This window comes from Dasypus novemcinctus, chromosome 11 (genome assembly GCF_030445035.2).
Source record: "Dasypus novemcinctus isolate mDasNov1 chromosome 11, mDasNov1.1.hap2, whole genome shotgun sequence".
Classification (NCBI taxonomy): Eukaryota; Metazoa; Chordata; class Mammalia; order Cingulata; family Dasypodidae; genus Dasypus; species Dasypus novemcinctus.
In genome coordinates, this window is record NC_080683.1 from 126,200,858 (window position 1) to 126,214,074 (window position 13,217).

At 47.5% G+C, this 13,217-nt stretch overlaps 1 protein-coding gene across 10 annotated transcripts in view; it reads left to right on the top strand.

The window, feature by feature from the left end:
* The window catches only part of STXBP5 (syntaxin binding protein 5), a 146,831-nt gene extending 135,909 nt beyond the window's left edge, over nt 1-10,922 (top strand). For all 10 annotated transcript variants that reach the window (XM_058307622.2, XM_058307623.2, XM_058307624.2 and 7 more), the window contains 2 exons: nt 4,179-4,399; nt 5,710-10,922. In XM_058307622.2, coding sequence (XP_058163605.1) covers nt 4,179-4,399; nt 5,710-5,713 — 225 coding nt within the window. In that variant the 3' untranslated portion in view covers nt 5,714-10,922. The remainder of the gene's footprint in view (nt 1-4,178; nt 4,400-5,709) is intronic.
* The last annotated feature ends 2,295 nt before the right edge of the window (nt 10,923-13,217 follow it).

The window sequence follows — 13,217 nt, forward strand, 5'->3', positions numbered from 1 at the left end:
AGGGCCTTTTCCTAGGAGCTTTTAAGCCGTCATGAGATACATGACAGAGCCGGTGCCAGCGCCAAGGCCAGTGCACACGGAGCAGCTGCTGTATCAGCAGGCTCTACCACCCTCACAGGCACGGTGGGAAGAGAACTCCTCTGTGTGCTGTTTAAGGGCACACATCAGCACAGCCACTTAGGAGTGCGATTTGGCATTTCCAGGAAATGTGTAGCTGCACAAATCCTTAATGAGTCAGCAGTTGCACGCCTAGGAATATGTCCTTCAAAAATGTTTGCTGTGCTGCAGCATATAAAAAGGGTTGCATGTCCTGACCAAGTGGGATTTATCCTAAGAACGAAAGCTGGGTCCAACATTTGGAAATCAGCTTAATAATCATGTTGATAGAATAAAGGACAAAACCACACGATCAATTCAATAGATGTAGAAAAAGCATTTGACAAAAGCACCATTTCATGATTTTCAAAAAAAAATCAGTGTGCCAGGAGCAGAAGGAAAATTCCTCAAACTAATAAGGAGCATAATGACATCTTAGTGGTCATTAGAAGGATCCAGAACCAAGCAAGGATGTTCACTCTTGCCACCGCTGTTCAGCATTGTACTAGAGGCTCTAGCCAAAGTCCACAAATCATTTTAATGAATAAAGGAGTTCAGCAAGGTCACAGGATATAGGAGCAATACAAAAAATCAGTTGCATTTCTGTACACTAGCAGTGAACAATCTGAAGAGTAAATTAAGAAAACAATTCCATTTACAATAGTGTAAAAAGATAGACTGCTTAGGAATAAATAACACAGGAAGTTCAAAGCATTATCTACGGACATGAGGAAGCTCCAGTTCATTGGAATGCGTCAAAGGACCTGGCCGCCTTCTGCTGAGAAGCACCCCGGTTGATCTGCCCACTCCGCGCAGTTCCTCCTGAACCCAGCTGGGTTTTCATAGAAATCCCCAAGCTGATCCTAAAATTCATGTAGGCAAAGGAGACAGAAAGCCAAAAATTTTTTAATTCATAAAAGAGCGTGTTTGGAAAAGAGTAACAGAGTTGGAGGAGTCATAGTTCCTAGTTCCAAAACATACTCTAAACTTGACTGTAAGTCAAGACAGCACAGTGTTAGCATAAGGACCAAAGGAATCGAAGGAGAGAGACGAGAACTAAAAATCCTAAATTTATGGTCAATTGATTTTAGACCAGGGTACCAAGACAATCAGTTAAATGGGGAAAATCGTATTTTCAACAGATGGTGCTAGAACAGCTATGTATCTATGTGTAAAAGACTGAAGTCGACTCTGCCTCAACCATATACAAAAATTAATTCAAAATGACTGAGAAATACCAATGTAAGAGCTAAACCTATAAAACTAAAAGAAAACACAGGTGACATATCTAAGGTCACATGTTTTCTTACATACAACATCCAAATCACAAGCAGACAAAGAAAAAATAAACTTCTTCAAGATTTAAAATGTTTGTGCTTCAAAAGACCCTGTCAAGGGGAACAGACAGCCCCACAGATTGGGATGCAAATCACTGATCTGATGTGTCTTATGTTTGATAAGGGTCTAGTATCCAGAATATATGAGGAACTCTTATAACTCAACAATAAAAAGACAAATAGCCCAATTTTAAAATGGGCAAAGGGTATGAACAGAAATTTCTCCAAAAGATATACAAATGTCCATTAAGCTCATGAAAGGACGTTCAGCATCATTAACCATTAGGGAAATGCCAATCAAAACCACGAGATACCATGTCACACCCCCCAGAAGAGCCAGGATCAAAGACAATGGCCAGTGTGTTGACAAGGACATGGGGAAATTGGAACATTCGCACGTTGCTGTGGGACTGAAGTGGCACAGCTGCTGGGAACGCAAAGCATTCCTCAGGAAGCGAAGCCAGTGACCGTGCAGGCCAGCAGCCGCCTTCTTGGGTGTGTGTGTGCCCAGGAGAAATGAAATCAGATGTCGACGAAAAACTTGCACACAGATACCCACTGAGCATTTTTCAGAATAGTCAGGAGGTGGAAACACCCTAAATGTCTGTCAGCAGATGAATCGGTCAAGAAAGTGTGACTTCTCCATGGCCAGAAGCAGGGATTGAGTACTGAGACTTGCTGCGTGGATGAGCCTTGAAAACAGGGTGCTAAAGTTCATGGTTTACCACTGAGTTTTACACTTCAAAGAGGTGAGTTTTATGGCACCTGAATTAATTTCAGTTAAAAAGAACTGTGCTGACGCATATCAGGGTGCAGACAGGACGTTGTTTGGAGTAGCCCAAAACTGAAAGCAGCCCATGGGTTCGTGAGGTTAGAACGAGTGGACACGTGGCATTTCACGCTGTGGATCGTGTGCTCCATGGAAGTGGAAGAACTGGGCCACACGCCAAGATCTAGGAGTGAAGGTCTGGTGTCTGGTGTTACACTCTCCACCAGCATTGCAGCCGCGCTGCCAAGACGGGAGGAAAGCAGGGCAGGCCACGGAAGTGGGCAGGGTGCCTTGGGGGCTGTGGTGGGAAAGGGGTAGAGGCCTTTGCTTCCGTCTACGGGACAGTGACAGCGGCGTGGGTGTCTTTGTAATTGGTAAAGCTATACATACGTATCATCAGTTTTCCTTAGGAACATTATGTTTCAAAATAAAAAGCTTAAATTGAAAGCAAGAATTAATATTAAATCAGGATATTCTGTATTTGTGAATTATAAGTCATTTTAGATTTGCAAAACATTTGCATTTCCCTGGTTATTTTTTTTTTTTTTTAAGATTTATTTTTATTTCTCTCCCCTACGTCCCCCCCGCCCAGATGTCTGCTCCCTGTGTCCATTCACCGTGTGTTCTTCTGTGACCGCTTCTATCCTTATCAGTAGCACCGGGAATCTGTATTTCTTTTTCGTTGCGTCATCTTACTGTGTCACCTCTCTGTGTGTGCGGCGCCATTCCTGGGCAGGCTGGGCGGCTCTCCTTACTGTGCGCACTCCTTGCGCGTGGGGCTCCCCTACGCGGGGGACACCCTGTGTGGCATGGCACTCATTGCACGCATCAGCACTGTGCGTGGGCCATCTCACTACAGGGTTTGAATCTTGGACCTCCCATGTGGTAGGCAGACGCCCTATCCATTGGACCAAATCCACTTCCCTACCCTACTTTTTTACTCCTAATGGGAAGAAATTGTGTCTGCATCTAGAACTTTTAAACCCAGGATGGTTCGGGGAGGGCAGTGGTGATAGTTTTCCTGGACCCCACAGTGTGACAGATTCTACAGAAGCCCACCGTGCCCCGTGGCCATGGGCTGGGCGTCACAGGCTGAGTGGTGGGACACGACCTGCAGGCTGAATGGACAAGAGGCCCTCGGTGTGTTGGGTTGGATGGCAGGCGAGGCTCGAGCTGGGTCAGGATGCCTCGGAGGGTAGGCAGGTGAGCAGGGGGTGCTCCAGCTGGGCTGCCTGGGGCTGGACGTGGGCCCCGAAACACGGGAGAAGCTGGACAGGGCAGCTGCAGGAAGCAGGGTTGGAACGAGGGATGTGGGCAGCAACCTTCAACAAAGTCTGGAGACTTGCAGCGATTATCGTTAGGTGGTCGGCCCTGGGGGAAGGGGGACAGGGACAGGGGCGTCCTGAGACCTCTTAAAAGAACGATTTGATCTATTTCCTAATCGACAAGATAAATGGAGAGAAAGGAGCACAAGCTCGTCCGTGGCTTTTGGAAGCTGAGGTGAAAGGCCGAATAAATTCATGTTTCTCTCCTTTTAAGCCTAAGCATAACTTTTTAAAGAGAAAGCATGGAGTAAATAAACTAAATCAAATCACTATGTTTAAACTTAAATCTCTTGAAGTTAATTTAGCTTTGCTTTTGCACACTGAAGAATAGTGCCATTTTGTAAGTTACTGTCTGTTTGCTCCTTATTCAATTCAGAAGTCGTTCCCAGCCCTTTTCTGCACTAGGCCTGCTTTGTGAACTAGTGTAGGGTGGAATAGGATTAGCATACTTTATTTTTGCATGTTTGAAGAAGTGTCTAAAGATTATTTTCATAGTAAAAACACGTGTTATTTACAGAGGGAAATATGAGTGTATTCCAGTTATGTGGCATCTTGATCTTAGAGTTGTGCTGTGGTGCTGGCATGCAGTAGGGTTCTGTGTCAATAACATTTTGTTTTCTGGGTTCTTGCTGTTGTTTCACACCTGCCCAGTCGGAGAAGCGGCCTCTGGAAAGGCGTCGAGGAGCCTCGTGCAGCACATCCCCGGCCCCGGAGGCATCGAGGGGGTCAAAGGAGCCGCCTCCGGCGTCGTGGGCGAGTTGGCCCGGGCCAGGCTGGCGCTGGACGAGAGAGGCCAGAAGCTGGGGGAGCTGGAGGAGAGAGCAGCCGCGATGCTGTCCAGCGCAGATTCCTTCTCCAAGCACGCGCACGAGGCACGTCCCTCACTGTTGACACACAAGCCGTAGGCACAGCGAGGCTGGTGGTTATGTTTCCTCAGCTCTTCTCCTTTTACGTGTGTGAATGTTCCCGTGTCCTTTGCACGATTGCGGCTTCCTGGTTTTGGCACCATGGGAAGCACTAAGGAGTGTCCTGCGGCAGCCTGGCGGCTGCTGAGGTTTCTGAATTCCCAAGTGACCTGCTCAGCTCTGACCTTGTGGACACAGCAGCAGCTCTGCTTCACTGTCTCAGGGAAGGCAGAGACGATGCTTAGTTCTCCTGAGTGCTGGCTTCCTCTGAGCTGTAGACACCAGAGCATGCGAAACGCCTCGGCATCTAGGCACACTTGTCAGGAAGGAAATAAGCTGCGTCCTGCGTGCTCCAGTTAGAGCGCAGTGCGTGCCGCGGCAGGCAATTCTGTTCTGACACACAGCACAGGCTGCCTTGTTGGCCAGCCCGTAAGGAGGGGAGTGGTGCACGTCCACGCACTTGTCTGGAGGGGCCAAGGAAGCCCAGGTGGAACTCGCCCTGGCCCTCTTCCCTGCCTCACGCCTGTACCCCTGCCCGGGCCCTGTGGGCCGCCTGGGTCCCCTGGAGAAACCACGTCCAGCTTGCTCCATCAGTAGTTGCTCCTCTTTACATTCTTCCATCAAAAGTCATGTCTTCTTGCTCACGAAATGGCAGGGCACAGGCGCCTGGGCCGGCGGGTCCCTGCGGGGCCTTCGGGGCGTCCATGGTCGTGTGGCTGCACCCCCTGCCCCTACTCCGAGTCCATCTTGAGCGCAGGTTGTTGCTGCACAAGCCTGAGGGGCAAGGCAGCAGGCGAGCTGGGCTCTGGCGTGGCCTCAGCCCCGGCCTCGGTCCCTTCACCCGTAAGATGGGAGCTCAGGTCACGGGGACTCACCGGGGACCTAGTCCTTCTAGGCAGTGCTTATATCACTCTCTTAGCCTTCATTGCCAGGGTCTTTCTTTAAGCACTGTTTTTAGTTGAGTTTGGAGAACTGAAAATTACCTTACTTGTAGGGCATTTGTATATGTCACCAAAAAAATGCGCTGAACCAATATTTAGTGATGCCCTGCCTCCAGGAAGCGTGAGGACTGGGAGTTCGCTCTTACTGTCCCCGGCTTCTCTGCCTCTAGCTGGGGCTGCTCCCGCTGACTGCGGTCAGTGTAAGCTGACCTCAAGGAAGCAGCACGTTAGCGCCGCAGTGCTTCAGAGGGGCGCGTTTTGAGAGATGGGGAAGCTGGGTGTCCTGTGCAGCTGGCTTTTTTAAAACTCTTTTTTTTTTGTTTCCTCCCCCCATAGATGATGTTAAAATATAAAGATAAGAAGTGGTACCAGTTCTGACAACCAGAATCCAGCCAAGTCCGACGTCGGCCAGAAAGGGAAGGCGCCTGTTGCGTCTTGCTGATTTTCGAGGAACGCGAACCTTGCAGCTGCCCACAGCAGAGGCCGCCTTTGCCCGTGCGGTCTCGCTCTGCGCAGGGCTCCCCGCCTGCTGACGCCACGGCGTGGCTCGTGCTGGTGCCAGGGGCCAGGCAGGTTGCCCTTCCCCCACAGAGACCCTGCTTCCAGATCATTCCCGCGTTAAACGTTGATTTGCTAGAAGAGCGTGTGCCGTCCCTGTCAGAGGCAGCCGGCTGGAAGGCTTGCGGCGCAGAGGCCCCGTGGCAGCCTCTGGACTGGCTCCACAGCTGACCCTCCCTCCCGTAAACGGCATGGTCATCGGCAGCCTGAGGCCAAGAGGCGCAAACTGTGGCCATCTCTGTGGACAGCGGTAGCTGTAAATCGTGGATGCTTACCCTTGGGTGACTTGAGCCTGGGCCACTCCCACGTTCGTGTTGTACACTCGTGCTTAGTCCATATTTTGTCAGAAACAAAACAAGGCGTTAAATCACTTTTCATTGAGAAGAGAAGCCGAGCGCGTCTGAGCCGCTGCTCTGGGTGTGGCGCGCGGCTGCGCGAGCAGCACTGGGTCTGTCCTCACTGGTGGTTCAAGGTGGATTTGACCAAACCGGCACCTGGTTACGTTTATAGACACAGTGAAATTGGCTAAATTTTTCATTTATGCTTGAATTTTTATAAAATGTTTAACCAAATTTACCTTTGCATTATTTAATTAAAATTGCTAAAAAAAAAAAGTTTCCTTATTTACGTAAAATGCAGCGCCTCTGTTTAGCTGCCTGTTTCCTGCCTGTGGATCCCACACAGCAGGGCTCGGCCAGTCGGTCTTCGCGCTGGGAGACGCGGCTGCGGAGTCGCCCTGTAGGAACAGGCTGTGACTCTGCACGCGGCCCTTCGAGTCTCAAACGCCAGGAGGAGAGGAGAACCGTCCCCCAGCTCAACATTCACGTCTGCGGCCAGCGGGCAGCGCGCCGGCCCCGCCACCACCGGGCGCCACCACCGAGCGGGAGGCGTAGGGCGCTCTGGAGGCGCGAAAGCAGTGGGAGGCGCATGAGCGCGCTGACGGCAGCGCAGTGAGTTGGCGAGAAGTGTTTGACATCAGTCTTGGCTCGCTAATACTCAGCACCAAGTGAAAGCGAACCTGGTGGTTCCCTAACCACGAGCAGCGCAAAACCCGAACCCTCGCGGCCTCGGGGCGTTTCCTCCCCAAGCTGTCAGTAAGTCTTTCGAGTTTACTTTGTATTATGTGCGCTGCTGCGTGTGAAAGTTTACATTAAAGTTCACTTAAAATATCACTGGCTAATGATTAAATATGTGAAGAAGGTAATTCATCCCACCAAAAGAAATTTTTAAAATACAGCTGTTTTCAAAGTGTTTCAATTTATGGGAAGCACTAACGAATAGCTTGTTTTTAGCTAATGTCATCTGTACTGTAAACATGCAGCAGTTTACATGTTGTTTAATTTGTGTCAGATATTGCTTAATAAACCCATATTTCAGTGATAGGTCACCGGATAGTAGGGTCTTTTTAAAAGGTTCAATTTTGTGAGTTTCATCAATAAAATCAGCAGTTAGAGATATAAAGGTGTTGGAAAGCTCTAAAGCAGGGGTTCTTACCAAGAGGTCCATGAGCTTGAATAGCAATTCAGAAAACATTATTTTTGTGGGGATGTGTTGGTGTGGGTGTGATATATTTATTCAAGAATACACAGTATCGTGTGGACTTAGTAAGGGTCTGTGGTTTACAGCGGACTGGCAGAGGGGTCTGTGGAACAAAGGGTTAGGAATCCCTGCTCTGCAGTAAAGCAATATACCGATTCGAGTCCCCATCTATGTGGAAGGTCGTATTAGCTCCAGTCATTTGATTTGCTATGTTGCTATTTTGTGTTAATTGCTGTCAATTTCGTTATTACTCTTATGGTGCCTGTTTATAAAGTGAGCCAATGTCGTAATTATTTTTGAAATAGAATAGATATATTTGCCTGATAAGGGTTTTATAGGAAACTTGAATGGTATTTGAGCCTTTTTTTCTCTAGTAAATTAATTTACAGATTATGCACAGCAAGCTAAGAATTTAAAGAACCCGAAGTATTTTCTGAGCCTAGGAAATAGCTTCTTAAGAGTTAGACTTGATTGAGTCAAGATACAAGGCAGAAAGTCTGCAGTGATAACCAGCCCAGGGAATTATTGTGTTTTGAGACATGACAGCTCTATTTTTTTTTTTTTTCATTTTTAAATGCAAAAAGTAGTGGTTACCAGCAAGCCAAGGAAGGATGACAGAGTTCAGGAAAACAACCCCTCCCAAAAAAAATCAAAAAAGGAAATGTTAGGAAAGCATGCTTGTTGCCCTGAGCCTACCCTCCGCCGCCGTTGGCGGCGTCTTTGACCTAGTTTGCCAACAGTAAGTGGTTCCTTGTAAGCCGTGTCCAGCTCACTCCACTTTTCATATTATACTAGACCCCATAGACATTTGCTCTGAGAGCAATTTGAAATATTAATTCTGACAAATTCTGTACATTCCACCCCTTTGAGTTTTGCATCATTGTAATCCCCTTGATTTGCATTTTAGTTGTATAAAATGACTGCAAAAAGTGATTATAGATACAACTGTTACTAAGTTCTTAATTTGGTTTTTTTATGGAAGTGAAAAAATGCTGCTAACTTGTCTGTTACTGTGTGTGACATGTGCAGTTTAAGGCCAGTGGTTTAAAGGCACATCTTTTGCTTAGGGCTTCTCAATTCCTCTGAAGTTATTCCTTGTTGATGTGCATGTTCTAAAAACAAGTCTGAAAGTGGTCCGTTCTTTAGGCCAGAGGCCACGGACTGAGAAAAGGGGGCTTCGTGGAGGACCCCAAGCTCGTCTTGAGAGCTAGCTTCCAGGCACACTTTGCTTAGGCACACTTTGCTTAAGGCATGTCTCATGCAATATTAAGCAAGCTATATCCAAAGTTATACTTTCGTGGCAAAGATTTATTTTACATTTTAACTTGGGGGGTTTGTGCAAAATAAAGAGCACTCAATGTTCAACTTTAGTTGCTCTGCACTTTTTTAGGTAGTAATAACTTGGTCATTTACATCCACATTTCTCAGTTCAAGTTAAGTGGTACCTGTGTACAAAACATACCAAGACCGTGAGTGTGCTGCTGTGTGAGGCTGGCTGGAAAGCCTTTTGTAGGGTCTGGTCTAGTTTTCAAGGATGGAAAGTGTTAAACTCGCTGTTTGTGCCATTGTTGCAACACTTTGGGATTTGTTTTGAGTTCAGACAGTAACATTATATTTACACACACTGCTAGAGAATGTAATTTTAGTTCTCAAATAGAATTTTTATAAATGTACTCTTTAATTTTAAAAAGGTGAACTTAAGTTTAAGTCAAAGTACTTAAAAAGTATGTATATTATCCATACAAAAAGTTATGTTTTATGCTTATAATAAGAAATACTGGTATCTCATATCGAGATACAATTAATTTTAAAAAATCATGCATCATTAAAAAATCTTCACGACAGAAAAGATATTGCTATAGTTTTTAAAAAAACCTCTATTGAGCATTTTCAAATATTACTTTTATTTGAGGGGAAGTGCCCATGGCAATACCGGCAAGCCCTTTCTCAGGCCTGCAGCCGGCTGTTGATGTCGCCTTCACTGTTGTTTTAAATACAGAGAGGTGCTTGAAGTAGTTTTCCAGGTGTTCTCTTCTATCTTTTTTTAAAAATATATTTCCAAAAAATGAAAACAGGGTTTATGTATTTTTGTCAATGAAGTTATTTTGTTTTGTAGTTTATAGAATTTGTTTCTTATCAGTTTGATACTTGATCAATATTCCTAGACTTTTTAATCGTATTTACTTTGGAAAAGCACACTCCTGTACCTTGAGCACCTCCTCTCCCTTTTAGGTGGTCCATTTTCTTGGATTGAAATTCATTCCCACAAAATTGTTTTTTTCGTTTGAAAATGCATGTGACAATGCTATTTACAGTTTCTGTTAATTGGACTTTTCATCACTCAATTGCTTTCTTGTGAAGTACCCAGCAACTTTTTCCGGTGATTGTGATTGATCTTACTGCTGCCACAGAAGTTTTAAAGATTCTGTGGACAGAAAATAGTTGTTGCAAAAACACACAGCAGAGAACAAAAGGAATGCTTTGGCTTACCTTTCTCAGCTAAATTAAATTACTTTAATAACTTCCCAACCATCAGGTTATAATGTCACTTTGCGTGTTACAGTCTTAAATTACGAGACCCAGGTCATTTACAGACTGAGTGCAGTAAGCCAGGGTTACGTGGAAGTGTTCCTTTTACTGTACTCTGTCAGAAAAATTGCATCCGTTTTGCTGATATTTAGCAATGAGACAGTTAAAATTGTTAGAATTTTATATATACAAGATGTAAATAAATCAGTATTAATTTACTGCAGGCTGTTTGGCTCAGGTGTTTAAAATGAGTAGGTTAATGGCTATGGAATCCTAATCTGGAGTTTCATATTTACACTTTTGCTACTTGTTTTGTATTGTTGAAACTTGACTTGAACAGAAGATGATGCGAGCAGTTGGAAATAGACTCAACATTACATCAACAGAACGTATTGCAAAGAGGGTAAATCTTGTTTTCAAGTTTATTCTGTAAATAAGCGGGGCTGTGACGCTGGGCCGTGGCCTCTGCCACGTCCTCGTGGGACCAGGAAGGCTCTTCCCAGCTGCACCTCGACTCCTCGTAACCTCGTCGCCTCCCAGGTGCCCCTCGCTTGCTGCACGTCCTTTGTGTTTTTCAGCCTCGGTCTGGGGCCGATTGGAAGGTGGCTGCACTCCTCTGCAGTCTAATGCCGTAAACCCATCTCTGTACAGCTTCATTTAAAACAAACAAGGGAAACACTCTTTGCAAACACTAACTATATAACTTTGTAGTTATTTTGCATCCCTGTACTTTACAAATTGTCATCAATGCAGAAGATTAAACTTAGGTAGTGAAATATTTTTGTAAATAAATACACTTAAGCTGGTATTTTTAAAAATGTATTATAAATTAATGTTTCTGGAAATGTTCGTATAGATGTATATGTCTCTTTATGTGGAGGGCTCTGATTGGGCAAAATAAAATCTCTCCTGAAGCCAAGCAAGTCCTTTTTCCTAGAAGTTTATTTTTCTCTCTGTGAACTGTGAAATTAGCCCATTACTCTAACCTAAGCAAATAATAAAGTGGATTCCTACATTTGCAAAGGGAAAGTCAAGATAAATCAAGTAATTTGAGGAAAAGGTACCATATTTTTCTTTGGCAGGTGAGGAGGGCAGGTAGGCGATCGGAGAGGGGCGCCTGGTCCTGCGCGCTGGTGTGCGGTGCGTCTGCAGGTCACCCCTGGCGCGGGGCCCACAGGTGGGACCGTCCCTGTCCAAGGGCTGGGCCAAGAGAGCGTCCTCGCCTCGCTGTGCTCCGAAGGCACAGGCGGCACGGATGCCCAGGGCAGAGGCTGCTGGAGGCTTCACTGTCCAGTGTCACACGCCCTCGTTCTGTGCCCCAGGACAGCTCCGGCTGATTATTGTAAAGTGAGGCAGAGTGATCTGGTTTATCATCAGTATTTTTTTCAGAAAATGTAAGCACAGAGTGAGAAATCAGAAGCTGAGGAGCTGAAGAGGGTTTCCGTGCCTCTCAGTGCCTGCCCAAAGAACTGTGATCTGGGGTGTCGGGGAGAAAGCTGCCGCCCTGGCCGCTCAGGAGCTTGTCGGGCGGTTCTCTTCAGCTCTGGGTGCTGTGACTTTTTTTTCCAGATTTTGCACAGAAGTGTTCTTTCTTCCAGAGGTGACAGAGTTTTCAGATGCTGCTGTGACTGAAACAATTTTAAGAAAGAAAAGACTTCTCTCAACCATTTTATTTTTCCCAAATTTTATTCATTTATTTAACATCAATACTCCAGTATAAAGACTCTAACCGTTACTTTTGGTCACCTTTTCTAATTTTACAAATACAGTAACAGCATCTGGTAGAAACGGAAAAGCTCTCAGTCTGAGATCCAGCTCTTTGGTAAACATTTAGAGTGTGGCTCAGCTCTGACGCGGGCTGCGTGCTGTGTGCCAGACACCGCGCGCTGGGCGTCCTGCCAGCTGGCGCTTGAGGTTTCGAGGTGTGGACTGCAGGCACCCAGTGGAGCCCCTGCGTGCGCAAGTCAGACCCCACCTCCCAGAGAGGGACCCCCACATCCTCTGCAGGGTGCAGGTCCTACCGCCTTCGGTCTAGGCAAGCGGCTCTCAGGCTGGGGCATCAGAACCCCGGGGGTTGGGGCATTGTTGGAGCAGGATTGAGCCCGACTTAGCAGGTCTCAGGGCGAGACCCTGGCCCCAGCAGAGCCATTTCGCTCGGGATGCCTCCTACAAGGCTGACGTGAACTCCATGGTAATAGAACTTGCCTGTGCATTTAATTTTTAAGAATCAAGGTGCCGTGCTAATACACCAGCCAGAAGATGAAAGTGATGTACGACGAACGTGCCCTCCACTGTACAAATGCCAAGGCAACCCGAAGGGGTCACTCCCTGGCCTGCTGTCCCTCTGCCCAAGCCAGTGGCCTGAGGGCAGTGAGACTCACCCCGGTGGTCGAGGTGGGCGACATGACACGGGCGTCTGGTGGCCTCGTGACGCACTGGCCGGCGCCGACGCCGGGCCCCGCTCTCCTGCACTGCCTCTGGAGTGTCCCCAGGGACCGCCAGGTGAGAGGCAGTGTTGTCACCGGGCGCTCTGGGTCCTGGGCTCGGCTCTTGCCCAATGACACATAAAAGAGTTTAAGGACACGCCGTAGGGTCGGCGGAGGGGAGGGGTCAAGAGCTCATTAAGAAACAACGAGCGAAGCGCGCAGTCCGTGCTGGGGCTGGGCGGCCCCCGCGGCCGGTCGCTTCGTGGGGTCTCCCTCACCGTCGTTTCTGAGGGACCCACGTGAGGCTGTTTGAGGAGATCTGGGCTTTCCCTTTTTCCTTTGGCCCCGACCGGGATTTTTATCCCCAACGAGTCTTGTTCCAGGGCCTTGCAGGGTCCCCCGGGAGGTTTCTGGGCAGGGTCTCACAGCCACATGGTCTGTCAGCTGCGCTGTCTGCGGGTCCTCAGCTGTGACCCCCTGAGCTACGCTGCCTCAGCTACCCAAGAGAGCCCGCACCCTGATTCTGAAGGGGCAGCTCAGGGGCGACGGCCCTTCTGTAGCTGCTGCGCGCTGGGTAGGGAAGCAGACCCTGCCTGACGAGTGCAGAGCCCCCTGGCTGCTGTATTGCTGTTGAAGGAAGGGGAGTCAGGCACCCTAGTTGGAGCTGGATGAAGTCCTCACTTAGCATTTTGAAGATACATGGGTAAAGAGAATGGTTGTCGGCAGGCCCCAAAAGGGGGCCAGCTGTGACGTACTGGACCACGAGAGTGAGGGAGGCCAGGGGGCCCCAGA